Source organism: Vicugna pacos, chromosome 1 (genome assembly GCF_048564905.1).
Source record: "Vicugna pacos chromosome 1, VicPac4, whole genome shotgun sequence".
Classification (NCBI taxonomy): Eukaryota; Metazoa; Chordata; class Mammalia; order Artiodactyla; family Camelidae; genus Vicugna; species Vicugna pacos.
Window position 1 is genome coordinate 56,926,556 of NC_132987.1, and position 27,929 is coordinate 56,954,484.

Below are 27,929 nucleotides of genomic sequence, written 5' to 3' on the forward strand. Positions count from 1 at the left end.
TAAGACTTGTATCTTAATATTGAGGCTATCAACACATGTAGGCCACTACAGCTGTTGTACAAACAACTATTATAATCTGTTACAAATGAACATGCTGCCTGATTCACAAACAGGAACTTGTCTCCACTCTTTGGGGATCCTGGGTTGTCCCCAAATGCCCCGTTGTGGGGAAAGTAAGTTGAGTCTGAAAAGAGTAATCAACGTGAAGAGGAGGGAGTATCTGCTTCCACTAGTATGTTCAATAGAAAGAAGTACACAGTTGAAGAATTGCTGTGGCTTCTGAAATGCTGTGCTATGAGCATTAATAAACGTGTAGACCTCTGAGCCAGGAAATTACCAGGGAAACTGAGAGGAAACTGCACAACATAAAAGGGTCCCTCCACCAAGAAGACAGAGCAAGCTCTAATGTGCATGCACCAAACAGTAAAGTTGCAAAAGATGCAACATAAAACCGATAGAACTGAAATGAGACATAGATAAATTCCTGATTACAGTTGAAGAATTCAAGGCCATTCTTTCAATAATTGGTATAAAAAATGGGCAGAAAGTCAGCAAGGATTTAGAAAAACCAAACAACACTAGGACCCAATCAATATTTATAGAACAGTCTACCAAGTAAAAGCAGAATACACGTTCTTTTGAAACACCCACGGAACATGTACCAAGATCTACTATGTCCTGAATCACAAAACAGACCTCATCAAACTTAAAAGAACTGCAGTCACACCAAAGTATGCTCTCTGATTACAACGGAATCAAACAAGAAATCAATAATAGCAAGAGAAAAGAAAAACCTCCAAACACTTAGAAACAAAACAACATACTTCTAAATAGGGGTACATTATTCAGGGGTCAAATAGAAAGCCTCAAAGGAATTAAAAAGTGCATTGAATGAAATGCAAATAAAAATACAACACATCACAGTGTGTGGGAGAAAATTAATGCAGGCCGGAGAAAGAAATTTCAGCACTAAAGGGAAAGTGCTCGATATAATTGAGGAAAAGTCTCAAGTCAATAATAGAAGCTCCTGCTGCAAGAAATTAGAAAAAGAAAATTCAAGGTGAGAAGAAAGAAGGAAAATAAAGATAAAAGTAGAAGTTAATAAAAATCAAAAATAATAGGGAAAATTAATGAAGCAAAAAACTGGTTCTCTGAAAAGTTCAATAAAATTGAAAAACTGCTAGCAAGGCTGACAAAGGCTAACAAAAAAAATTAGATACAAATTACTAATATTAGGAATGAAACAGGGGATAGCACTACAAACTCTGTTTGACAGCTTAGATGAAATGAACCATTTCCTCAATACACACAAACTACCACAACTCACCCAAGATAAAATCGATAATTTGAATAGCCTTATAACAATTAAGAAATTAAATTTGTAATTAAAACCTCCACAAAAAGAAGTCTCCAGCCCCAGATGGTTTCACTGGAGAATTCTATTAGATGTTCAGAGAAGAATGAATATCAATTTATATAATCTTAATAATAATAGAGGGAAACCTTTTTAATTTAATAAAGAACATCTTCACAAAACTTATAATTAACATCATGTAGTTGGGAAAAGATAATTATTTCCCCCTAAGACTGGGAACAGGACAGGTGTCCACTTTCACTACCAAATTTAACATAGTCCTAGAAGTTCTAGCCAGCATAATAAGGTAAGAAAAGGAAATAAAAGGCATACAGATCAAACAGGAAGAAATAAAACCTGTCCTAATTATAGATGGCCTGACAGTCTATGTAGAAAATTCCAAGGAATCTACCAAAAAATTCCCAGAACTAATAGATGAGTTTAATAAGTTTTCAAGGTACAAGATCAACATACAAAAATTAATTGTATTTCTACACACTAGCATTAAAGAAATGAAAACAAATTAAAAATACAATAACATTTATAATCATTCAAAAAAAGAAAAATAAGTGTAAATCTAAAAAAAAATGTATAGGATTTACACATTGAAAGGTAGAAAATACCGATGAAAGAAATCAAAGAAGATATAAATGAAAGGAGAAACATACCAAGTTCCTGTATTCATAGATTGGAAGGATCAATATAATAAAGATGTCAATTCTCCACAGATTTGACATACAGTTTTAACATAATTCCTTTTTATCGCAGCAAGATTTCTGTAGGTATAGACAAGGCAATTGTTGGAAAGATGAAGGAGTTAGAACAGTTAAAACAAGTCTGAAAAAGAATAAAGTGCTTCTCATCTGCAATCCCTCTTTTCTACTATATAACTTCAGCCCCTGGCCATAGCTGACTGGACAAAGAGGGGCTAATCCATTAGCTGACTGGAGACCCAAAAGACAACTCAAAGGAACAATCTGGATGAATGGAATGCCCTACCTGGAGAGTCTGAACTGGGAGGTGCTAGACTACAGAGGCTGGTTAGCTATAAGAGCAGACTGAAAATTCATGTATAGTCAGGACTAAGGAAACAAGGAAAGGTCCTCCGCAAGGCGGAATTAAAGAGGAACAACTCTGGCAGTAAGCAGAAGGAGAACATCAGACCCGAGGACCCAGATGAGATTTGTAGAGGGATACACAGAAATCAGGGGCGAGACAGCCCCCCACCCCCGTTCCCGAGAGTAGATTTCATTCCTTGTGACTTTCCAGGTTTCATAAAGCCCAGCTCTGCTACGGCTCCTGTTCTCAGGCTTCCGTGGCATTCCTCCAAGTATTTTTATAACACATCTCCTCTTCTTGGACTTGCCTGATGCGGGCTGCCTCCCCTGTACCCAAGGAGATGTAACTAACATAGTACAGTGAGCAAGTCTCTCTCCCATTTAAAAAAAAATTGAATAAAACAATAGAAGGGGCAAGATGTGAGCACGTGTTGTGTCTTGTCCCTCTGCTCTTCCCTCTCTGCCGCCTCCTCAAAATTAGTCCTCGTTCCCCTGCCAGCTTCTCTGGCTTCTGATCAAGTGAATCCCCTGAAGTGAATTCAGGGAAGCAGGGGAGGAGACAGCCCCTCAGGGGGTGGGTCTCTTGTTAGTGCCTGGTGTGCCTGAAGGACTTGAGCTTTTCAACAGCTATTTGGTCTGTTTGTGGGAAAGAGAGAAAGGAGGATGGGGTGTGCCCAGAGTCTTTTCTTTTGTGTAGGGTTTAAAATATCTTACTGATGGTACTGTGCTAGGGAGAGCACAATTGCCTGGCTGCAGAGACAAACTAAGAGGGAGAAGCAGCTTGATGGAGTGTATATGGACTGGGCGGGGCGGGGCGGGGCGGGGCGGGGCAGGAGAGGGGCTTTCAGAAGAGCTGGGTTCTCACCTTGGCTCTGTCATTCGTACCAGATGCACGTCTCTTTACTGAGGCATGGTCCCTCCACCTTTAAGTGGGGGATAATAACCATGTAGTGCAAAAACATTCACAAATTGCAAAGAAGCTGGTTATTCCTACATGTGATGTGGCTTCAGTTTGTATCTCCTTCCACTCTCCCCCTTGTTCCCTCTGCTTTAGTCGCACTGGCTTCCTTGCTGTTTCATAAAGCATGATGGAGCCCGTCTTGAGGACTTTGTTATCCAGAGGGAAAAACTGACCATTGTTTTTCTCTGCAATCAACTAGAGCAACATGAGAATTCAGCAAGGTAGCAGGTTACAAAATTAATGTTCAAAAATCAGTTGCATTTCTTTACACTAACGATAAATCAATAGAAAAAGAAAGTAAAGAAACAATCCCCTTTAAAATAGCACCCAAAGTAATAAAATATCTGGGAATAAATCTAACCAAGGAGGTGAAAGAATTATACATAGAAAACTATAAACCATTGATGAAGGAAATTAAAGAAGACTTTAAAAAATGGAAAGATATTCCATGCTCTTGGATTGGAAGAATCAATATTGTTAAAATGGTCACACTGCCCAAGGCAATCTACAGATTTAATAGAGCAATATGAAACTCCACAGTAGGACTCTTCTTACTCAAGAAAAAAACAGTCTTTGTGGGCACAAAATGGACGTTTCCAGGTGCATTCTGTCCATGTTTTATGGGGACGCTCCGTCCTATAGTGACACATGTTAAAGAGGTGTTGAAGAAATAAATAAATGTTCCTGAGATCTTTCTTTGTGTACGTTCCAGAGACTCTTCCGTACTTGGCAACTTGTGCTTTTCCAACACTGAGATCTTCACCAAAGAGCAGGAAATGAGATGTGGATAGGAGGGTGTTCTTTAAGAGCATCAAACAGATGCCTGGGTGCCTGCTCCTCAGCCCTGGGAGCAGTGGGCTGGGAATCAGGGTACCTGAGTCTGTGGACTTGTCAATCTGTGTTATCATTATGAAGTCTCATCACATCTTTGGGTACCACATTAACTCCTACTCTTCCTTAGATGCTTTTACCTCACATGTTAGAGAACTACATATTCTGTAAGATCTGAATGCTTCCCTCAGTCTTCCCAGCAGTGAGCACAAGGCCTGGTACCTGACTGGCTGCATGGGGTAGTGGGAAAAAAATGAACCACAGGAAGTCAAGTCAGGGGACAGGAACAGGGAAGATTTGTGGACATGACGTTTTTATTAGAACACTGAGTTTACTTGGAGGGTCCCCTATTTTAAACAAATTGGAGAGGCCCAGGGAAAGAGTAATCCAATGATTGAAAGAATTGCATGCGGGTTATTTAGCTAAAGGTTTTATAAGATTTCACTTAGTTCAGGGGGAGGGCAATTGCTTTGCTTCAATGCCATGCATTTTTTCATGTGTTCATGTTTGAATAGCAAACTCAAATTGAGTTCTCTTCAGGGCCTGGAACCCAGTGGGTACTCAGAGAGTAAGTGTGGAATGAATGATGCAATGTTTTCCTTCTGGGTTGCAGATTTCTGGCTGGCCAAGGTACTGTCTTCCTCTTCCAAGGGCTGGGTTATGTTATGCTAAGAGGCTAGAGGGGCACAGGACAGAAGACTGATTTGTAAATCAGGTATAATCTCTCTATTCAATATTAGGGAAGATTTCTTTACTGAGTGTTTGTGTGTGTGTGTGTGTGTGTGTGTGTGTGTCCGCTCACAAACACGCATGCTTCTGTGTACGTGTTCCAGGGAGTAACATTAGAAAAAATATTTTGGGAAGAAAAATCATTTCCAAACCACAAACTGATTTGACACAACCTTAAAAGAGCAACTGAGAGTATTGTTAGGCGTGGGGCTGGGGCCACTGGGGAGGCATCTGGGGCGATTTGAGTAACTAGGCGGGGGTCCTGGAAACTTGCTCCCATGGGTCCCGTCCCGCCTGTCATTGCTAGTTCGCTGTTGCCCTCTGCTGGCCAAATTGTTGTAATCCCCGGAAACGGAGGCAAGTCTCCCGGAGCAACTAGATTCCCACTTCAGTGAGGTCTAGGCCCCTTCCCCATCAAGCCGGGAAATGATGGCAGTGCTGAGGAACAGCGGCGGCGGGGAGGGGGATGTGGCAAATCCTCTGCCAGGAGAGATCGGCTTTCATCACTGAGGGGATGAATTTCGTGAGTCTTAGGCTTTATTCCATGCTCTGCTCAGTCGCTAAGACCATGCTCTCTCTTTGGCCTGTGCTGAGCCCAGTGAGGGGACCCACTGAGGACTAAGGCACTGTCTCTACACCAGAAGGTCTCCCATCAAATGTGGGGGGAATGGGGATACAAATACAGGAATCACCGTAATTTAAAGGAGACTGTGACCAGGGCCACAACTGAGGCACTGACCGAGGCTTGTGCGTATTTAAAGAAAAGGATGACTTCCACTTGCAGGTGAGGGAGGCGAGGGAAGGACCTCTGTAAATATTTTGCATTTAAGCTGGGAATCTGAAGGATGGGTGAACTTTTTATTTAAAAAAAATCTCTTTTACCATCAAAGTAGAATATGTTTATTGTAAAAAAAAAATCAACTCTGGCTAATAAAAGCATGAGAAGAAAGTCACTTGAAATCCTACCACTCAGAAATCATCAGTGTTAACATTCCAATCTATGTATTTTGTTGTTGTTACAAAATTGGAAGTATACTGAAGGTAACATCTTGTATCCTGCTCTTTCTCACTCTTACTGCATGAACAGTTTCCCGATGTTACTGATGATTTCTTGAAAATGTGCTACTTTGAGGGGGAGCGTTTCAATATGTACACCTGAAGACAGCATTCTTCAAGCAGCAAGAGGCAAGACATATAGTATGCACTGCACAAGAATAGTTAATTCTTCACTAATTCTTTTCAGATATATATTTTGGACACCTATTACCTTGGAGACACAATGTTAAGAACTGCTTCTGTCTTTGTGAGGTTTACAGGATAGAGAGGAGACAGACATTAATTCGGTAATCGTAGAAATAACTGTAAAATTGCATCTGGGATAAGTACTGAAAATGTGCAGTTCTATGAAAGTGTACATTAGAAAGAAAAGAAATAGTCACAGAGGGCTGGGCAGGCTTGCCAGAGTACGGAGTAATTGAGCTGAGCACTACAGGAGGTAAATAGGTAAAAAAAGATCAGGAAGAACATATCCCGCAGAGGGAACCACATGTGCAAAGTCCCTTCCGTACAAGTGGGTGTGGTGAGTGTGAGAAGCTGAAAGAAGGTCGAGGAGAATGGCATGTAGAGGCTTGGCTGGAAGTGAAGTTGAAGAAATAGGGAAGATCTGACCCTGCAGAGCCTCTTAGACCAGGTGAAAAATTTTTGTTGTCTCGTAAGAGCTATAGAAGAACCATTGAACTTTTTGAAGCCAGAGTCAGGGGGTAAAGGCCAGATTGTTTTTAAAAGGTCTACCTCATTACAGAATCATGGCAAGACTGGAGGGGAGCTGAGAATATGTCCATAAATCAAGTCCAAGGGACTAGTAGCCCAAGCCCACTGAGAAAGTCATTGCAATAGTCCAGGCAGGAGATATGGGAAGACTGGATTAGGATACTGAAAGTCTGGAGAGAAGTGGATGGTTTTGAGAGATGTTTAGGCAGTGAAGTGTTTAGGACTTGGCATATGAAGTGAGGAAATGGGATGGGTCCAGAAGGACGCCCGAGTCTCTAGCTTGCATCACTCGATGGAATGTGGGTTTTTCCCCTACGATAGGGAGCACTACTGGAAGTGGTCAAAGTTTAGAGGGGCCAGTCAAGGATAGTGTTTGGAGGGAGAGGTTTCCCACAGAGAATAATTTCAGCAGTGGCAGAGATCATCGCATCAGCTCCTTCCAGAGGTGGCTTTTACCATCTTCACATACGACACTGAAGGGTCCTCTATCTGGGGGGTGAGTGGTACCAGGGGTAAAGCCAACACTATCCCTGGATTTGGGGTCTCCATACCTGTTTGAGGTCTTTGAACTACTTCTTGCTAGGTGTAAAACATCAGGCAAGTCACTTTAGGGGTCTCTGGACCTTAGTTTCTTGTCTTTAAAATGAAGGTAAGTCCAAAGGATTGTTGGGAGGATTAAACGAGAGCATTGATGTTCAAGGGCTTTGTAAGCCTCCGTGAATGGCACAAAGAGTATATTCTTGTTATTCCTATGCCTCTGTTTGTTCTGGATATTATCACCAACCAAACATATTAATATTAGGGATATAAAATTCAGTGTTTTCTCCAAGAGTTCTTTGGGGGAAAAAAGGTGTGATTGAAGTCTAAATAAATAAATATACCACCCAGGAGCTAGAGATGGTGGCCCCAAACTATTTATAAGCCTGTGTGTTTACTTGGATTCAGACTTTTCCCGACATGTAAATTATGCAGTCTGTGTCACAGCAGAGCACTCTGTGTTCCTAAAAAGAATTCTCTTTTTTTTCCCTCCCCTCAGAATCCATCCTTTACCTTTTAAAATAAATCTCATTATGGAGTGCTGACATTTTCAGTAAAACCATTCAACCAAAATTGGAGGATTTTTTAGACTAAAAACAAGTCTGGTTTATTAGGCAGCAGCTTATAACTTGCTGCTAAGTAGATACAATCTATTTAGAGAAATGTATGTAGATATCTGATAAGACGTTTCTGAATCCCTGTCTCTTTCTGACTAAGACTGAGAGTGTTAAACAGATGATCAAGATTTCTCTCCTTCTCTCTGCGGAGTGGGAGTTGAGAATTGCAGCGTTGTCGGAGTGGATGGAAGCCACAGAACCAAGGTTTAAACTAGATCTCTCGGCGGCTACATCACTAACTCTACTACCGGATTCTAGCTGATTGATTTTAGACGTGACCTTCCCCAAAGGGTGGTGGGGACATGTAGGGCTAATACTTGTGCATACCTGATAGCTGGCATGTGTCATATAACAAGGTCTCCATCCATCTCATCTTTCTTTTCTTCCTTCTTGTGTTTCTCCCTACTTCCTCCTTCTTCATCTCCCTTTTTCCCTCCTTCGCGTCTCCTCCTGTTCCTCCTCCCATTGATTTAACTCCTAACTCTGTCTTGCCTGTCTGTCTCTTGACTACATTGAAGAATGGCATATATTGGGGTTACCCAAGGTCACCTAGTCACTTAGGTCCCTGCCAGTGATAATAACTGCTAATTTGCAAAGCCTTGGCTGAGAATCATATCCCTTAATTCTCTCCCCAGACTTGTGAGATGGTCATTAGTACCGTCTCCATTTCACAGATAAGGGATGTGAGCTACAGACGGGCTCGATGTCCAGTCTTACAGACTTAGTAACTGGTAGAGCTGGAAGTTTTCACCCCCTACACTCACCCAGCCCAAAGGCCTCCAAAATGGTTATGATTGACACTCATTTATTCACTCAGCAGATACTTATTTAGTGCAGGCTATTTGACAGGAACAGAGTACAGAGCCTCACAGGCAGTCCTCCTAGAACAGACACACACACACACACACTCACACACACTCACACTCTGACACATAGGGGTTATACTCAGACCACACTCACTGGCATTGCCCCACCCTGTAAACTGGGTGTTCATTCTGATTCGTCAGTGTTTATGTGGTACCCACTGCTGAACTTTTTACATATCATTCCTTCTTACAAACCATAATAGGTTTGGAAAAGGAAAAAGGATCAGCATGCTTTGAGAGAGTGTAACAGAGGGACGAGTTAATATAGGGGTTTAAGATAACTTCTTTGAATGAGGTACTTGAACCATGACTTGGACAATGAATTTTCTCAGTGTGCTTTGAGATGACGCTGGGCAGAGGCCAGACCATGCAGCGACCTGTAGTCCATGTCACGTAACTTGGATTTGATCCTGAAATCAGAAAGATGCTACGTAATACAGTAAACAGGGGAGTGGTATCATTCCTTTCATATTTTAGGAATAGCACCGTGATTACTATGAGAATGGATGGGAGCAGGGTGCTCAGACTATCTTTACATTAGATTGATGCTGTGTAGTGGGGATTCAGATATGAATCGGTCACAAATCATCCTTTCCAGCCTCTTAGGGAAGACGAAACATGTACTGAAACAATTATAGTAAAAGTCACGCAGTGCTATATACTAAAGGCTGCAGCAGACAGACAGCAGAAGTGCTGTGGCTGAGAGGAACTGCAGACCCTGCTGACTTTCTTTTCATCAGAAACCATTGCTTTGACATCTTTCTGTCCTCACTGTCGGAGAGATTCTTAACTCTCATAATTTTCCATGCATACCCTGAAGGGCTGTCAAATCTGAAGCAAATCAATTCAGGAAACACTCATCTATTGTCTGCTTTGTCTTTGGCTCATAAGAATCCTACTTCACTAGTTACACTATATTTCTACCACAAGAAATGATACAGTGAGTTTGAAATAGTGATGGCTTGGGTGGCAGTCAGCAGACCTGTATTCAAATCTCCCTTTTGTCTTTGGTTAGCAGCGCAAACTTTGGAGATTGGCATAAACTAGTGCTTAGTGAGTTGTCCAGACTGAGTTAGAACAGAGAGATATTTTTGGTGTCTTTGAGGAAGATGCACTCTATGAAGTTTTTCTAGAGAGCTGGGAAGATGTGGAGGAGCATGAATCAGTTGACTGCCAACATGATACAATCTTGCTCTTCCCCACTGGATCGCATTAATGGTAATCATCTCCGAGCTCTGTGTCCATAAAACATTTCCCTGTTATCTTCCACCTTCCTTCTCCCTTGGTCATGGGAGAGTGAGAGAGTGAGAGAGAAGAAATGGCATTCTTCAGCTCCTCTTTCTTCCAAGACGGTCCAACCTCTTCATTTCTCATGTTAGCAGAGATGTTTCAGTGAATGCCGTTATCTTTAACTTGGAAAGATTATGCCATTGACTTCTCTTCTCTGTGGTGATTTTACAGGATAGACCACTGGAACAATGAGAAGGAGAGGATTTTGCTGGTCACAGACAAGACTCTCTTGATCTGCAAATATGACTTCATCATGCTTAGCTGTGTGCAGTTGCAAAGGATTCCCCTGAGTGCTGTCTATCGCATCTGCCTGGGCAAGTTTTCCTTCCCTGGGATGTCCCTGGACAAGTGAGTATGATGTCTCAGACTTGAGAAAGTGGTGTCGTAGGTGTGGGGCTTGCGGGAAAAACAACCACGTAGTTCAGTTCAGTACTGTAAGCTGGGAGAACCCAGGGGAGAACAGTGAATATGTAGTTGAATTCTTTAAACAATCCTTGAGTTTTTAACTGTATGTCAGACAACAGGGATACAATTTTAAGTACATTTGCACTTTAATATGAGAACCTGACAAGTGAATGGTTACATGTAAAGTGGAACGAGCTGTGGGGGCATGGAGGAAATGTTCTCAACCTAATTTGCGTGGCAGAGAGCAGAGCAGCTTTCCCAGAGAAGCACTTGAGTTAATATTTGACATCGGGCAGGAGTTAGCCAAAGAAGAACAAAAGTTGAAGAACATTCCAAACAGAAGGAAGAACACAACCAAAGGAGGGGAGGTGGGGAAAAGTGTAATGCCTTTGAGCATGAAAATTAGTCTGTAAATCTTAATGGGCAGAACCCAAGATGGCTAATAGCGCTTCTTAAAAGAAGCCCCTTTGTGATCTCACCTAGAAGCTTAGTGGGGGGCAAATCAGGTCTCTCAGAGGTGTTGACAGTCCCCACGAGACCTGGCGAGGTCTGCAGAGGAGGCTTGCTGAACTGAGTAAGTGCTTGTTATGGTCTCAGAAGGACTTGACGTTCTTCAGCATTTTAAATCTAAGCCAGAAGGACAGCCGTCTTTCTCCTCAACCTCCGACTGTGAACTCTTCCCATGGCACTGTGAGCTCTTGGAGGGCAGGTACCTTTGTTGTCATTGTCAATGTTATTAAAGCACCTGGCGTTGGGCCTGGTATGCAGTAAGAACTGAAAAGTCTTTCTAAAATACTGAAACAAGCATAGGTGGATTAAATGATTGGTTTTCCTTACATAAAGCATATCACATCAAAGAACTGTTTTTCATTTGCTCTTTTCATGGATACTGGAAATGACTGATATTGTTCTTTAACTCCTTGAACTGGTGGATTTCTCAATAATACATGCACATTGTACATTTATTTTTCAACTTCACAAAAATTATTTACTATCAGAAAATCTCTCTCCTGCCCCAGACTCTCAGTTCTCCACAGGTATCTCCATAGGTAATAGTCAGCAGTTTCATGTTTTGCTTTTTTTTTTGAGAAACAGTCTGTAAATTTATAAGAATAAAAATGTCTTTATTTTTTATTTTTCATCCAGATGGCAGGCTAGATTTCTCAGCATCGTTTGTTTGGTACTCCAGTATCTCCCCTTTATCATATATATTTTACCATGTGTATTTGTGTCTATTGTTGGATTATCTATTCCATTTACCTGCTTATTAAAGTACAAAATGGTTTTAATTATTGTAACATTTTATTACATTTTAATATCTGGTAGTTACTCCCCTATCGTTTTCTTCTTTTAAGAATTTATGTTTACTTATGCATATTTATTTTTCCATCAGCTTGCCTAATTTAAAAAAGTAAGTGCTATTTTTATTAGGATTTTCAAATATCAAATCAACCTTGAGTCTTAAGATAAACACAGTTAGTCATGATGTATTATTGCCCTTTCTATATATCGCTGAATTCAGTTTGCTCGTATTTTATTAAGGAGTTTTGTGTCTACGTTTATGAGGATATTAGTCTACTTTTTTTTATTCTTTTGTAATGTTTTGGCCAGATTTTGGTGTTTGGGTTATGCTGGCCTCATAAAACCAGTTGGAAAGTGTTCCCGTTGCTGTAGCTTATTTTTTGATGTGCTGTTGTACACAGCATATAGTTGAATTTTACTTTGTGATCCAACCTGAGGGTCTTTTCTTTTAATTGTTAAGTTGAACCTATTTACACATTTTGATATGACAGTTACGATCTTAGTTCTGCCATCTTGATTTCTGTATGACTGTATTTTTCTAAATATATTACCATATTTTCTATATACCTTTTTACTTTTCATTGTGTGCAGTTTTCATTTAATAAGACTTATAGTCTTTTTCTACTAGTGACTATAAATGTAACTTAACACAGTATTTTTAATGCTATCTTTTTTGAATATTGTCTTTTGACTTCCTAACATACACTCATTTACAACCCATTTTTTCATCTTCTTTTTATACTTCTCTATCGTTCATTTTTTCAAGTTGCTTATAATTATCATCATTAGTTACATCAGTGATCAGTTATTTACATAATATGCTTCCCCTTGATATGCCATCATCAATAATGTATATTAAATCTCCATTGTGAAACATAAGGACTTTGCATAATCATACTATCCTCACATTCTCTCATCCTTCACCTCCCTTCTTTCATTAGCTTTATCGGACAAATTTCATTTTTTATAACATATTTTATTTTATTTATCATGAGGCACCCAGTTATTACCACAGACTTGATGTAATTCCCGCCCTCCTAATTCACTTGTGCTGCTTGATTCAGATTTTCATTCTGGGGTTAGAGTAAGGGAGCCTGTGCCAGCGGCTGACATGCTGTTAAAAATTAAAGGGTTTTCTTTGGGCCCCCGGGGGTAGGAACATAGTGTGATAAAGGGGTGGTTTTTAAAGTTCTGCTTCGTTTTTTTTAGCAAGCTTCCCTAGTAGAGCTCTGGACTTGGGGTAGAGTCCTGGATTTCAGCCCCAGTTTTACAGCTGTGAACTTTGTTCCCTTACCTCTCAAAGGTCATTCGTATTGTCACTCTTCTTCATTAACAGGCTTGTTGGGCGGCTCCAATGAGATAGCTTGAGAGCACTTTGTAATATGCCTCATACATATCAGGTGTCAACAAGTTCTGATTTTCTCCCAGATAAAAGCCTTTGTTAACATGGAACTAAGTAGATTAATTTGATTGCTATCGTTATTTCCAAGTCAGTTGGCCCTTCTTGGTTGGGTATTAAGTCACTATTATAAGTCAGAGGCCAGGCAGCAGCAGGCAGAGAAAGGAGGAAGAGGCAAGGGAAAACCAGCTCCTAAATATTTATAAACTGACTCCAGAGGAAAGCCTCAACAGAGTGAATAAATTCCCTTGTTAAAAGAAAATGCAGCGACAACATTAGCACCTGCCGGCTGTGGGTGGTGATGCTGACACCGTTCGTCAAGAGCTTCTGCCTCTCAACGCGACTTGACCTTCAACACCAAGAATAACTACCGCTGACTGACGACATCTTAGAGATGAGAGAAGTGAGACCAAGAGGGGTTCAGGGATTCAGGCACCATTAGTATTTAGTATTAGAGTTAGGTTTCAAAATCAGTTCTTCCAACTTCCTGTCCAGTGTTCTTTTCTTTAATAAATACTATTTTGTCTCCTTTATTTCTCTCTCTCCTCCCCTCCTTTTCCCTTCTTTGCCCTTCCCTCCCCTCTTTTTTATGATCTTGCCTCTGTTTTTTCATCCTCTGTCCTCTCCTTTCCTCCTGTCTGTCCCTCTGGGTGAAGATAACCTTTTAATGCAGCTTCTGCTTCTCTTAAGAAGCCACAGAGAGGACTGTTGGAACTTAGCAGCATATGCACCAGCGTATCCCAGGTACTTTGCTGACAAAACAGAGTTGTTTTGTTTTATTCACGGTTTTGCCTTTGGCTTAATGTGAAGGGAGAGAGTGGTGGCAAGAGATAATTACAGGCTATGGGTCATTTATTTGTGAGCTGAAGGAATAGTCCCTTAGAATTAGAACATTCACCAGACACAAACCAGGAAATGGGAAAAGGCCTGGTTTATCCTACAGGGTAACTTGCTTAACTAGTTGCTAGTATGTAGCTTTTGCTATTGTTCCTTATCTAAGATGAGAACACTAAATCTTACTTGTATCATAATTGGATTCATTCCCAGATTTTAATTAAAGTTGAATTTTCATAATCCTGTTGTGTCTGTAACCTCCCGGAAAAATGGAGGAGGAAGAGGAAAACTCAGTTTCTACAAGATTAACCGTGAGGTTAAAGCTATGACTAATCTTAACCACACCAATTTTCTCACTGTTTGAATTTGGACAATTCACTTTAATTCCTGGGCTCTCAATTCCCCATCTATAGAATGTCAAGAATAAAAATCCCTGTCAAGCCTAACACGTAAGTCATTATAATTTAAATGATGGATGTAGAAGTCTTTTGTAAATTGTCAAGTGCTAAAATAATTGCTACTTGCAGAGTTCTAAAAATCCGTATTTGCTTGCTAACTCTTCTGTTTTTTTTAAAATATGCCCACAAGAGACAATGGTAAGGAAACTGACTCCGAGTGGTCAAGGATCTTGTATAAAATCATGTAAATGGATGATGGTGAGGTCTGAACCGTGAGATCCTCGGATTCCAACTCTTCCCTTTGTCTTGTACCTATTTTGTTACTGGTCTTCAAATGTAATTGTTGAAGGTAAGTGGGACCCGTTTCGTGACCTCTGTTCCCATCTGAAGTCTGTAATGAGGAGGCCGAGTGTAGCTAGTCTAGAGCTTAGAGAGCAGGTTCTGAAGTCAAGCTGTCTGAGAGCCAATCCTAGATCTGCATCTGAGTGACATAGAGCAAGTCACACCACAATCCATGCCTAGGTCTCCTCATTTGTAAACTGGAGAGGGTACTACTATCTTAGTCTGTGTTGAGGATTAAATGAGATAATGCATATAAAATGCTTGGAAAAAATATCCAGTAGTTAGAAAGCACTTGAAGAATGCAAGCTTCTGCGAGAGGTTTGGGGGAAGGACACTGGTTTAGGATTCAGGGACCTGGGTCCTGATCCACTTTCCTGATCGAGAAAGCCTCCTCCCCTTGCTAAATTTCAGTTTCCTCCTTTATAAAAATCTCTAAAATTTTTTTTTTTGCTTTTTTGGTTTTGTTTGTTTGTTTTGAAATCCATGCTTTTGTGATACTCTCTTGTAGCAATTTTCCCCCAAATCATTCATCTTAGAGGGCTGAGTGATTTCACCTAATCAATTACTCCTAAAAAAATGTCTCAGAGAGGTTTTCTGCTGGAAAATACTGTTGCTGTCACAATGAGATGCCAACAAAAGCTGATAGGGAAGGTCAGGCTAACAGATGTCTTCCTGCAAGAGTAGGCATTGCATATTTATCTCTCCACACTGTTTAAAATTTGCATTCTGCAAAAAATGAGGGCTAGGTGATGCTCCAGGAGCGAGGCTCGGAAACCACTGGAGGTGGTCCCCCGTCATCCTGTCTGTGGAGATGCTGGTGACAGCGGGAGCTAGGAGCTGCACGAGGAAGGCGGGAGGAGGGCATCCCAGACATTACTCCATCATCACGTCAGCCTTGCTCCCTTGGCTCCAAAGGCCAGCGAGCTGCTCCGTGCCCCCAGAGTTCTAATTTGGCTTTCCTTTCTCAGACAAGAGCTTCAAAGGGCCTCTGATCGGCTCTGGGTGAAACCAGCCCGTGGCCCAGGCGGATTCTGCTGGCTTGGCGTCTGTCAGTGTGTTCTAATCACTGTTATAAGTGTGGATCTGCGGAACACCTTGTAAAATAGTTCCTTATTGCTCCAGCAACATCTCCTGTCTAGACAATCTAATTATGAGCACAGAGCAAACAACTGAAGTGTTTGCCGCCCCCAAGGGTTGCCTAACTCCAGGAGTGGGGGTGGGAGGACTGCGGAGGGGGTGTGGATGGCATTGGTTACCTTTTGTTGACTTGACCAGAAAATTGAGTGCTCCAAAAGAATCCCACTAACTTTTAATTAAAAAAGAAATGATCTGGTGGAAGCTGACGTTTTGTTGTTTTTCCAAACTCAGTGGAGGTTTAAAGGTAGCGATTCATTGCCCTCCAATCACATCTTTTTCTTGGCTTCAAAGGTGGTTTGTGGTCTCTTTGCTTTCAAAAAAAAAAAAAAGCCACTGATTTAATAATCTGTTCTCCCAGCAGCATTTTGAAAATAAAAAGCAGCTCCCTAAATGTATGTTCTTTCCAAGTAGTAATTCGATTACTTTCACTGTCTTTCCTGAGCTCTGGTGACGTGGCAGGCATGATGATGACAAAGTGACAAGACAAGGACTCTGTCCCCAGGATGTGTACGATCTCAGGGGAAGGCAGACACCCACACACTGACAATTTAATCCGGCTTTGATTAGTCCTCTGGTGGAGAGCCAGCCATGCTGTGGGCACAGGAAGGGGAGAGAGGATTTCTCCTGGGAGATACGGGAAGGTCTTCCAGGGCTGTGGAATCTGAGCAGACGTTTATAGGATGGGCAGCATTGGGGCAGAGAAAGAGTGAGGAGTAGGGCAATGCGGGCATAAGCAGATAAATGCCTGACTTGTGTGATCATGCCAAGTCTCCCCTGGGGCTCAGGTACAGCCACTGAGAAGGTATGGTGAAAGTTTCTGAGTGGTTTTGGATAATAATATGAGCTGTTTGGGCTTTAGTCATCTTGAGATCTGAGATGTTGAAGGTTTGGGAGGAGGCTTCTCAAACATTTGGCATTTTGCTTCAGGAAGGATGGTGACAATGTAAGAGATGATTTGGAGGAAACAACTAGAAAAAATGGGTGGCTAAGGGAGAGAGTCTCAGATTCTCCCAGGGTAGAGTTGGAAAATTCTAATGACCTGAGCTGGACCAGTAGATGAGAAAAGAAGGGCACAGGTGTGAGGAGACTTGGCTGCAGTAGAACCTTTCACATAGGATGACCCAACTGGGTGTTCCTGGTGTGGGAGGGGGCGAAGAGGAAGGGACCATGAGCCCATGAGTGGAAGATGCTCTTCATGTTTATTATTTGAGGTACCTGCTTGGCTATGGGAAAAGTCGATGGTTGGGATAAACTATTCACACAACTGACTTTATTGAGCATTTGCCATTACCAAGTGCCGGGCTGGGCACTGGGATGCCATTGTGCTAAAGGGGGAGTTTCTGCCCTCGTGGAGCTCACAGTCAAGGGGCAGTCAAATCGTCATACCAGTAAGTATAAAATTACAGCAGTGAAAGTGCTTTGCAGAAGAGATACATGGGGCATGTGAATTATCGATTGCTATGCAGCAAACTTATTTCAAAACTTGGTAGCATAAAATAAAGATCATTTGTTATTTCTCTGTTTCTGGGTTAGGAATATGGGTGTGGCTTAGCTGGGTCCTGTGGGTCAAGTCACTGGGGCCATAGCATCTCAAGTCTCCCTTACATGGTTGTCAGCAAGCTCAATTCCTCGCTGGAGGATGGCCAGAGATACCAGTTCCTGCCATGTGAGTCTTTTCTAAGGTACTTACAACATGGCTGCTGGCTTCCCTCTCAGGGAATAAGGGAGAGAGTGAGAGAAAACAAGAGAGGCTGAGCAAGGTAGAAGCCACAATCTTCAAGTAACCTAATCTTGGAAGGGACAGCTCATTACCTCTTCTATGTCTATTCACTGGCGGCAAGTCTCTAAATCCAGCTCACACTCGAGGCTGTCACACAAGGACATGCGTATTTAAATGTCCATCAGCAGATGACTAGATAAAGAAGTTATGGTATATTTATACAATGGAATACTACTCAGCCATAAAAAATAAAATAATAAAATAATGCCATTTGCTGCTACATGGATGAACCTGGAGAATGTCATTCTAAGTGAAGTAAGCCAGAAAGAGAAAGAAAAATACCATATGATATCACTCGTATGTGGAATCTAAAAAAAAAAAAAAGACAGACAAACTTATTTACAAAATAGAAACAGACTCACAGACATAGAAAACAAACTTTTGGTTAACAGGAGGGGAAAGGGGTAGGAAGGGATAAATTGGAAGTTCAAGATTTGCAGATACTAACTAATATATAAAAAATAGATAAACAACAAGTTTATACTGTATAGCACAGGGAACTATATTCAATATCTTGTAGTACCTTATGGTGAAAGAGATTATGAAAACAAATACATGTTTGTTCCTATATGACTGAACTGTTTATTGTACTGTACACCAGAAATTGACACAACATTGTAAACTGACTATACTTCAATAAAAATATATATAATTTAAAAATATTGTCTACAAGAAAAAGCTAAAAGAAAAAAAGAAAGAAAGTAGCCATTGTTGGAGGCCATCTGAGAGGTAGCCAACCACATACTGGAGCATTTAGTATAGGATTTACACCAAATTGGAAGGTGAAGATGAAGGAAGTTTCCTCTAGGGAAGGAATTCTGAAACTGGGATTTGAAGGATGAATAGGAGTTGACAAGGTGAAGGAGGTTATGGAGAGTACCCAGAGAGAGAGAAGCATGTGTGTGAAGGAGGGAGGGAGACTGGTACCTCCGAGGAACTCTCAATAGGCAACATGGCCTGCTAAACGTAAAAGGGGAGGGACACCAACATGGAGATGAGTTTTGTACTGAGATGTCAATAAGTGTTTTGAAGGAGTTAGAGTAATTCTGCTGTTTTCTGTCACTTGCACTGGGCATCTCTTAAGAGTGAATGGTTTCGCAGTTAAAACTAGTTTAAAAGCCCTTGCTCTAAATCATAGGACAGTTCCTGGAACTTCTGGGAAACGGGTCTGACTCAGTAGGTAAAATGAATAAAATTGCCCACTTATCTCTTAGGATAATTACTTTTTGTGTAATGAGATAATGTTCATAAATCACCCTGGGCTTCTTGGGGAAAGGCATTATATAAACACAAGGCCTTATCAGTGATAATGGAAACAGATTGGCGGTATTGAAATCAGATGTGCCTCTTGATGGTGTGACATTTTACACCAAACTAAGAGACCTATGAAGTTCCCATAAGTTCATGAGAAGGGCTTCAGTTAAGGCATGGAGGCAACACGTATGGGAGGTGGATGGAGTGGGTGTAGGCATGGAGAGGTAGGATGGGTGATGGGGAGGGCTCTCTTTTTAGCTCATTCACCCTGATATTTTTTTTAAACATTTTTTATTGAGTTATAGTCATTTTACAATGTTGTGTCAAATTCCAGTGTAGAGCACAATTTTTCAGTTATACATGAACATATGTACATTCATTGTCACGTTCTCTTTCACTGTGGGCCACCACAAGATCCTGTATATATTTCCCTGTGCTACACAGTACAATCTTGTTTATCTATTCTACATTTTGAAACCCCAGTCCCTTCCCACCCCCCCATCCCCCTGGCAACCACAAGTTTGTATTCTATGTCTATGAGTCTGTTTATTTTTTTCCTTAAATTTTTTCAGACTCTGCATATGAGCGATCTCTATGGTATTTTTCTTTCTCTTTCTGGGCGACAACATAATGCCATTTGCAGCAACATGGACGTTACTGGAGAATGTCATTCTAAGTGAAGTAAGTCATTCACCCTGATACTGAAGAGCACTTGCCTTTGTTAATCCTGGGTAAACGAGTGTGACTACTTAGAATGTAACATAGGAGCTCTTCCTCTGGGCTGAGAATAAGACAATCTGAATTCTTATATATTCTATCTTCAATGTTCTTGTCCTTGAAAAAAGTTGTTTCCCCTCTCAAAACCTTATTTTAGGTCCATGTAACATGAAAGGGGATTAAATTAGATGATCTTTAAAGTCTCTGCCATCTTGTGGACTGATTTTTTTTTTTCTTTTTGGATAAACCAAGTTATTTAATTAATTAATTTGTTTATTTATTTTTATTGAAGTATAGTTGATTTACAATGTCATGTTAGTTTCAGGAGTACAGAAAAGTGATTCAGTTATATATATATATTATATTATTAATAAATATATATATTAATATATATATGTTTCAGATTCTTTTCCACTACAAGTTGTTGACTCTAGTTCCTTGTGCTATACAAAAGGTTTTATTTTTTTATCTATTCTATATATAGTAGTGTATATGTTAATCCTAAACTCCTAATTTATCCCTCCCCCCAACCCCTTTCCCCTTTGGTAACCATAGTTTGTTTTCTATATCTCTGAGTCTATTTCTGGTTTGTAAATAAGTTCATTTGCATCATTTTTTTGATTCCATATATAAGTGATATCATATGATATTTATATTTCTCTCTTTGACTTACTTCACTTAATAAAATAATCTCTAGGTCCATCTATGTAGCTGTAAATGGCATTATTTTATTCTTTTTTATGACTGAGTAGTATTCCATTGTATTATATACCACATTTTCATTATCCAGTCATCCATTGATGGGCATTAGGTTGCTTCCATATCTTGGCTATTATAAATAGTGCTGCTATGAACACTGGGACATGTATCTTTTCCAATTAGACTTTTAGTCTTTTCCAGGTATGTACCTAAGAGTGGGATTACTGGGTCATATGGTAACTCTATTTTTAGATTTTTTAAGGAATCTCTGTACTGTTCTCCATAGTGGCTGCCCCAATTTACATTCCCACCTACAGTGTAGGAGGGTTGCCTTTTCTCCATACCCTCTCTAGCATTTATTATTTGTAGACTTTTTAATGATGGCCAATCTGACTGGTGTGAGGTGATACCCCATTGTGGTTTTGGTTTGCATTTCTCTAATAATTAGTGGGTCAATGATTTTATAACTGAGATTTTATAACCTCCTTTCCAGTATTGCCCCCATGAAATGAGAACAGTGAGTCAAGGAATATTATGACCAATGAGAGTTTTTCTTTTGGGAAAGTTTGACATTGGTGGCCAAACTTGAGCTTTTATGCATGTATTCTGCAGACCAAAGGAAAGATGGAACCAGAGGAGAGAAAATAGGCCAGAGCTGATGTTTGATAAGTATTTTTTTCCAGCTTCAACTAACATATTCTTCTCCTTTCTCCTCTTTTTTTATCCCCCTGCTCTTCTCTTAGTCTAAACTCTCTGGACCCAGCCATATAGTTCATATTTTTAATTTCATATTATTTCTCATTTTCTCTTTATTAAAAACATCCAAATAAGTATGAAGTAGGTTAAATTATTCTTTGTTCAGATTTGCCTGACTACTAGATTATCCATCCAACAGAAGTTTACCTCACCAAAGATGGTATATATATATTTTTTCACTTTTATTGAAGTGTAGTTGATTTACAATGTTAGTCTCAGGTATACAACAAAGTGATTCAGTTATACATATACATACATATATATTTTTTCAGATTATTTTCCATTATATGTTATTACAAGAAATTAAATATAGTTCCCTGTGCTCCACAGTAGGTCCTTGTTGTTTATCTATTTTATATGTAGTAATGTGTATCTGTTAATACCAAACTCCTAATTTATCCCTCCCCCACCCTTTCCCTTATGTGAACCATAGTTTGTTTTCTATGTCTGTGAGTCTATTTTTGGTTTGTAAATAAGATTTGTATTATTATTTTTTGGATTCCACATATAAATGATATCATATATTTGTCTTTCTCTGTCTGAGTTAACTACACTTAATATGATAATCTCTAGGTCCATCCATGTTGCTGCAAAAGGCATTATTTCATTCTTTTTTATGGCTGAGGGATATTCCATTGTATGTATGTGTGTGTGTATATATATATATGTGTGTGTGTGTGTGTGTGTATATATATATATGTGTGTGTGTGTGTGTGTGTGTGTGTGTGTGTGTGTGTATACTACATCAGGTGGAAATGAGGTGAGAGGTGGACAAGAGTCCAGTCTTCTGTCTTTCCTAAGGAGTAATTCCCTGGCTTCTCATCCCTTCCTTCCTCCAAATACTCTCTCAGCAAATAAGAGAATGTGGCACAGTACTTTTCTTTCCAAACTAATCATTATTTATGGAAGTAAGTCTACACTCCACAGGACTCAGGATTAGAAACCCTGAGAACAACTGAAATCCAAGAGAGATTATAGACAGCACTGGATTACCCAACAGGCAGGCAAGTGCAGGTGTGTGGCGACTGCAGAGCACAGCCAACAAACGAGGATAGAAGTTCAGTCTTATGTAACTTATTCAAAACTTTAAACCTATAAATCTTGAAAGAACCTTTTTCCTTTCCAGCATTCATGAAAATTTCCTGCTTTTTGTTTTAGTTTTATTTGTATTGTGACTCATACACAAGTAGTGAAGGCTGTCATCCTTACAGCGTGTACAGGGTCACAGAGTCCTCATGCGGCTGTCAGTGTGAGGAGGGTAGTGGGACTCGTAGGGAAGTGAGCCCTTGCTTCTGAAGGGTGGCATCAAAATCTAAAAAGAAAAAGAAAAAGACACAAATGAACTTATTTACAAAACAGAAACAGACTCACAGACATAGAAAACAGACTCATGGTTACCAGAGGGCAAAAAGGAATAGGAAGGTTTAAATTGGGAGTTTGAGATTTGCAGATACTAACCACTATCTATAAAATAGATAAACAACAAGTTTATACTGCACAGCACAGGGAAACATATTCAATATCTTGTAGTAACCTATAATGAAAAAGAATATGAAAAGGAATAGATGTATATTCATGTATGACTGAAACATTATGCTGTACACCAGAAACTGACACAAGATTGTAGACTGACAATACTTCAATTTAAAAAAACATTACAAGTATGGGAGTGAATAGCTCAAGTGATAGAGTGCATGCTTAGCATGCACAAGGTCCTGGGTTCAATCCCCAGTACCTCCTCTAAAAGTAAATAAATAGACCTAATTGCCTCCCCCCCACCAAAAAAATAAATAAATAAAATATTTATTTAAAAAAAAGTTACCAACCATAATTTTTTTAATTTAAAAAAGTTATATCAATGAAGACAGTGGAATAAAGTTATGTTAATGAAAAAAAAAAAAAAAGAATGGCATCAAGCTAAAGAGTGTCCCAGGGTTGCCTCATCTTCTCCTTCCACTCAGGCAAAAGCAACAACTTTTACCTTCTCTGTAGAGCGTCTTCAGGCATCAATAAAAGAGACCCAATTTTCTTTTTCTACTTTTCCCCTCTGCATTAGAATCATGAAAATTCTGCCTTTAAACCTTTAAATTAGCCTTTCGAGCAGGAGAAATACTGGCTAAACACAAATGGCCCGGGGTAATACTCTCCCATTTCTCTGTCTAAGAGGATCTTTCAATTGTTGGAGGCAGTTGTGTATCTAACTGAAACACTGCATTTCTTAGGCTCTCCTGAAGCTAAGTGTGCCCATTTGAGTACATTCTGGCCAGTGAGATGTAAGCAGAAGAAATGAGAGGCTCTTCTGAGAAGACTTCTCAAAAGGCAAGGAAGCACTCTCCTCTGTCCCTTTCTACTTCCTCCTCCTTCTGCTGATAACGTGTATGTGATGCTTCAGCCACCATCTTGGACCATGGATCCAAGGATCCAACCTAGAGGTGGCAGAAGGGGAAGCTGGAAGGAGCCTAGCTTCTGAATGACTTTGCAGAGCTGCTGTTCCACTCCTGAACTGCTCATTTCTGATCTTCTTGTATCGAGAATGTGTGGTTCATGGTAGTTGGGATTTTTCTGTTATATGCAGCCAAACATCCTTTTAATTGACAGAGCCATAGACTAGGAGAAGAGCTTCTGCCAACTCTGGAAGGCTGGGGATGGTGGAGGTGGCAGTTTCGTGTGGAAAAATGTTCATATGGCTCAGGATCCCATAGTCCCTGGTTCCAATTCCAGGCCTGTCACCTCTTTGCTTTACCATATAACTTTTCTGAGACTTGTGTTCTTAGCTCTAAAATGGAGTTAGTCATATCCACCCTGTAAAGTTGTGAGGATTAAAGGAGAACACTGAGCACTGCCAAGCTGGTGACTGCTATGGGTGCTCCAGACATATTATTTCCTTTCTACTTTCCAATTTGCTCTGATTTTTTTTTTATTAGGAAGGTGGCCCTCTACATGTATCCTTCAAAGTATTACAAAACACTCAGACATGGCTCCTGCCTGAACAGCAACTGGGTCCCTGAGCGGGGCATTGAGGACCAGAGATCTGCGTTGTAAGTTCCACAGGGAAAGAATGTGAATCATTCCCTCAACTCAAGGCCTGTTACTCCGTGGTAAACGAACGGAGTGTTGGAGCCTGTTTCCCAATAGGACAAGAACTCAGTGAGTTGTTTTGAGAAAACTCTGTTAGTGGGAGATAGGAGTCTATTTCTGAGAGCAGGGGAAGCGCAGGTTAAAATACTCCCAGGAACGAGATGATACTCCCAGTTCAGACCAACCAGGAGGCACGAATAAGAAGGGATGACTCCACAGGGATGCACAGAGAAGTGACCTTATACCCAGTACACGTCGCCTGCAACACCTAGGGTTATACTTTTTAAAATCTGATGGGGCAGCAGGTGGAGGAGGCTGGTTCTAGTGTAAAACCTAACTTAAAATTAAAAACATTAGGTAATTAATAATTTTTGATTTTTTCAATTAAAACATTATTTCAGCTATTTCATATAGTTATAGTCTTTGTGTGTTTCCCTTGCATTTTTTTTCTCCTTAATGGTAAATTGGATATTGCTGCACCCAGGTCCTAGAAATAAGATTTAGTTGTAATCCCAGTATTAATGTGATAATTCAACAAGTGGAGGACAGTAGCCTAGTAGTCTCTGTAGGGAAAGAGAGATGAATTATTTATCGGTCTTGCCCTCAAAAAGCCTGAGATCTAATTGGAAACAGAAAAAGTAAATCTAGTTTTCATAGAATACATAGCATGACCCTAAATGACCTAAATAAACCCTAAATGAAAGGTAGAAGCAATGAATTACAGGGACAAAGATGAGGTAATGGTTTTTTTTCAGGGTGGGAATTTTTGCTAAAGGGACAGACTGCTGAGTTTTGGTAGAGAACAGTCAGGTGCCGCGTACACTGGGGGAAGAGTATTATCAAAAGGTGTGATAATATAAAAGTGTGGAAAGTTGTTTCAGAAACCATGGCTACGTTCCTAGGTGGCTGGAGTATGCAGAGAGCGGTCGGGGAGGGGAAGGCTGTTCATGGAGAGGGTCAGATGGCAGAATAAGGAGGCTGTCTGTATTCTGATTGGCTGGTGGCAGTCGCAGAGGCTTCACTGCAGAGGTTTTATGCATCCTCACGTCCTTACAGCCTGCAGCACAACATCAGTCCGTGGCAGGTGCACAGCTGTGTACTCGGTGAACGGCGAGGACATGGTGAGGACCTGATCAAGACTGGTAGTGGTGTGTGGGATGGATTGGAGCACTGAGAAAAATCTGACCAGATCTTTGAATCAGTCCTGGTGAGAAGTGTTGGATGCTTGATCTAGGTGTAGAAAGGACAAGTCGTATATAAGAATCTGAGTATCATTCACTTGAGGGCAACACTGATTAATGGCCTCAGACTCCAATGGAGCAAAGTCACTTGAGATTTGCTTGGACGGAGATAAAGTCTGAAACCAGAATGGCCTCGGGGTTTACGGACCTACTACCCTCAGCAAGTATCAAGTTCCATCACACACTGTGATGAGCTGGGCAGCAGGCAAGGATTTTGTCACACATGCTCTTGACTTTGCCTTTGGGGATCTGTGCCAAGAATGCCCTGGATTTGATCTTGGGTGCGGTGCTGTCCACTCACTCATAATGCCCTGGGAGGCGTGTTGACAAGGATGGGTGGATGGTGGGGTTTTGCTGAGCTATTTCTTGGCAAACTTCTGGGAGGAGGCGTTCCCCAAATGCCACAATCCTGTTATTTTTGAGTAATGGACTGAACCCAGGTGCCTGATTGGACAGGGCCACTCCCAATTTCTTCTAGATAAATATTTGGTTGCCAGGAGGTTATATTTAAATGAGAAATACCTCCTTAGGAAGTTATTACCTAGGAATTCCTGCAGAGGGCAGGATCCCATCCCTGCTGGGAGATGCCTGAGAACCATCCCAAAACTTACAGGGCCCTCACTGTACACTTGGTGTGAGAGCATCCAGTTTGAGGTTCTCTGAAACTCTGCTGCTCTGAATAACAAGAAACCCCATCAGCGTTAGAGACTGCATTTCTTTGGGGGAAATTCTTCTGGTCTTTGGTGTTATCATGACAGGACTCTGAAGCACAAATGGAATCCAAGTCAGGGATTTGGCTTTAAAGAGAGAAATCAGTTCTCTGAAAAAGAATCTGATTCTTTCTGGAATCCAAACACAGAGTCTGGGAAGCCAGGACATTGGGATCTTTCAGACATAAGGCACTCTTGACTTTGTTTTGCTACTTGTAATCAGTGTTTGAATGTTGGTTTTTCAGGCCTCATTAGTGTAGCTCTTCTGGTCTCTCTTTGGGGATAAGTCTCTTATTTTATGTATTTTCTTTCCATTTTCACTGAATGAGACTATTAGGACCTAACAATTAAATCTTATAACTTTTTGGGGAATCATCTGCCTTTAGAAATTCGCAGTTAACATCCTCAGTGTTTTTGTTTGTTTGTTTGTTTGTTTTGTTTTTAAGAACTCAGAATGGGGCAGGGGGAAATAGCTCAGTGATAAAGTGTGTGCTTAGCATGTACGGGGTCTTGCGTTTGATCCCTAGTGCCTCCATTAAATAAATAAATAAAAATAAACTTAATTGCTCCCCTCTGGAAAAAAAAAAAGAACTCAGAACAAGACACATATGAAAACACACAGCAAAAAACAAGGTATAAGCAAAAATACAAGTAAAAGACCATCCCTCTAACGTTCCAGATCAAAAGTTACTGTTTTTGGTCCTCCTATCAAGAATCTGTCTTAAACATACATTCTCCCTAATAACATGTAGCATCAAACTGATATGCTATGACTCTCTCCATGATTTTCTGAATCATCTCTTAATCACCAGCCATATGTTATTTTTTGTTTTTAACCCTTTGGATGTTTTTCCATTAGAGGTTGTCCTAATATCCACCGACATAGATCAGCTCAGAGAGAGGCGACCTTACCCATGTGTACCAGCTTAAATACAGGTGAGGAGGGGCTTGTGCAACAGGTTGGACTGAACCCCCAGGCTCTGTAGGATCTGTTTTGGTGAGAATCCATCTGGAGGAATGACTGGGGGACACTTGACAGAGTCAAAATTCAAGATGTGTTTTTTCTGATTTACTGCAGGAGAAACTGCTGATGGTGATGTGTTTGAATTCTTTCAACTTGCTCTTCTTATAACTCAATAAATGAGGATGAGTTGTCAGAAATATAGGTTTTTGGAGTAGGAAAGATGTTTAGGTATCTAGGTCAATTGTCTTCATTTTATAGATGTAAACTGTGATCTTGGGGGACTGTGGTCCAGATCCCTGATGGCAAAGCTGAGCAGAGCTTAAAGGTGGGTTAAAAAAAAACTAAGGGGGTTGTTCATTCACTTAAGTCTGTAAGTCCTAACATCTTTAGTTTTTCTTCTCATTACATCATCAGAAGACAGGGAGTCGGTCTAGGGAATGGGCGCACTAGCCTGGTGGATAATAAATGTAGAGTAAAGGTCTTGCCTTTCCATAAATGAGCTCCCTGACATTACTATTGATTATCTTCTCTCTTCTCTGGACTCTTCTCATTGCTCTGGTTCTGTAGAGCAGTGAGAGCAGTCTCTGATCTTCCAGGTGTCCCTCAGAGCTAAAGTTCTATAATTTAAAATTATTTTCTGAATACTCTCAATAATAATAATAATGGTGATATACTGAGGCAAAAAAAAGTCAAAGGTCCAGGTAGTTTTACAGAAATTATCATATGGAAGAGAACATGCTTGGATATCAGCGTCAGGAGTCTTGAATTTGACCCAGTCCCAGCATTTAACCCCTCGTGCCTTTGTCAATTGTCACTGCTGGGGAAGAAGGTTTAAAAAAGGTTTCCCCTCCTCGCTTCTTAGAATTTTCCAATTACTATCTCTTGAAATTCTACTTTTCT

The 27,929-nt window shown here is 40.5% G+C and overlaps 1 protein-coding gene across 1 annotated transcript in view; it reads left to right on the forward strand.

Moving 5' to 3' along the window:
- The window catches only part of TPRG1 (tumor protein p63 regulated 1), a 124,903-nt gene that overhangs the window by 47,215 nt on the left and 49,759 nt on the right, over positions 1 to 27,929 (forward strand). Inside the window, exon 4 of the mRNA XM_006200969.3 lies at positions 10,185 to 10,361. Coding sequence (XP_006201031.1) covers positions 10,185 to 10,361 — 177 coding nt within the window. The remainder of the gene's footprint in view (positions 1 to 10,184; positions 10,362 to 27,929) is intronic.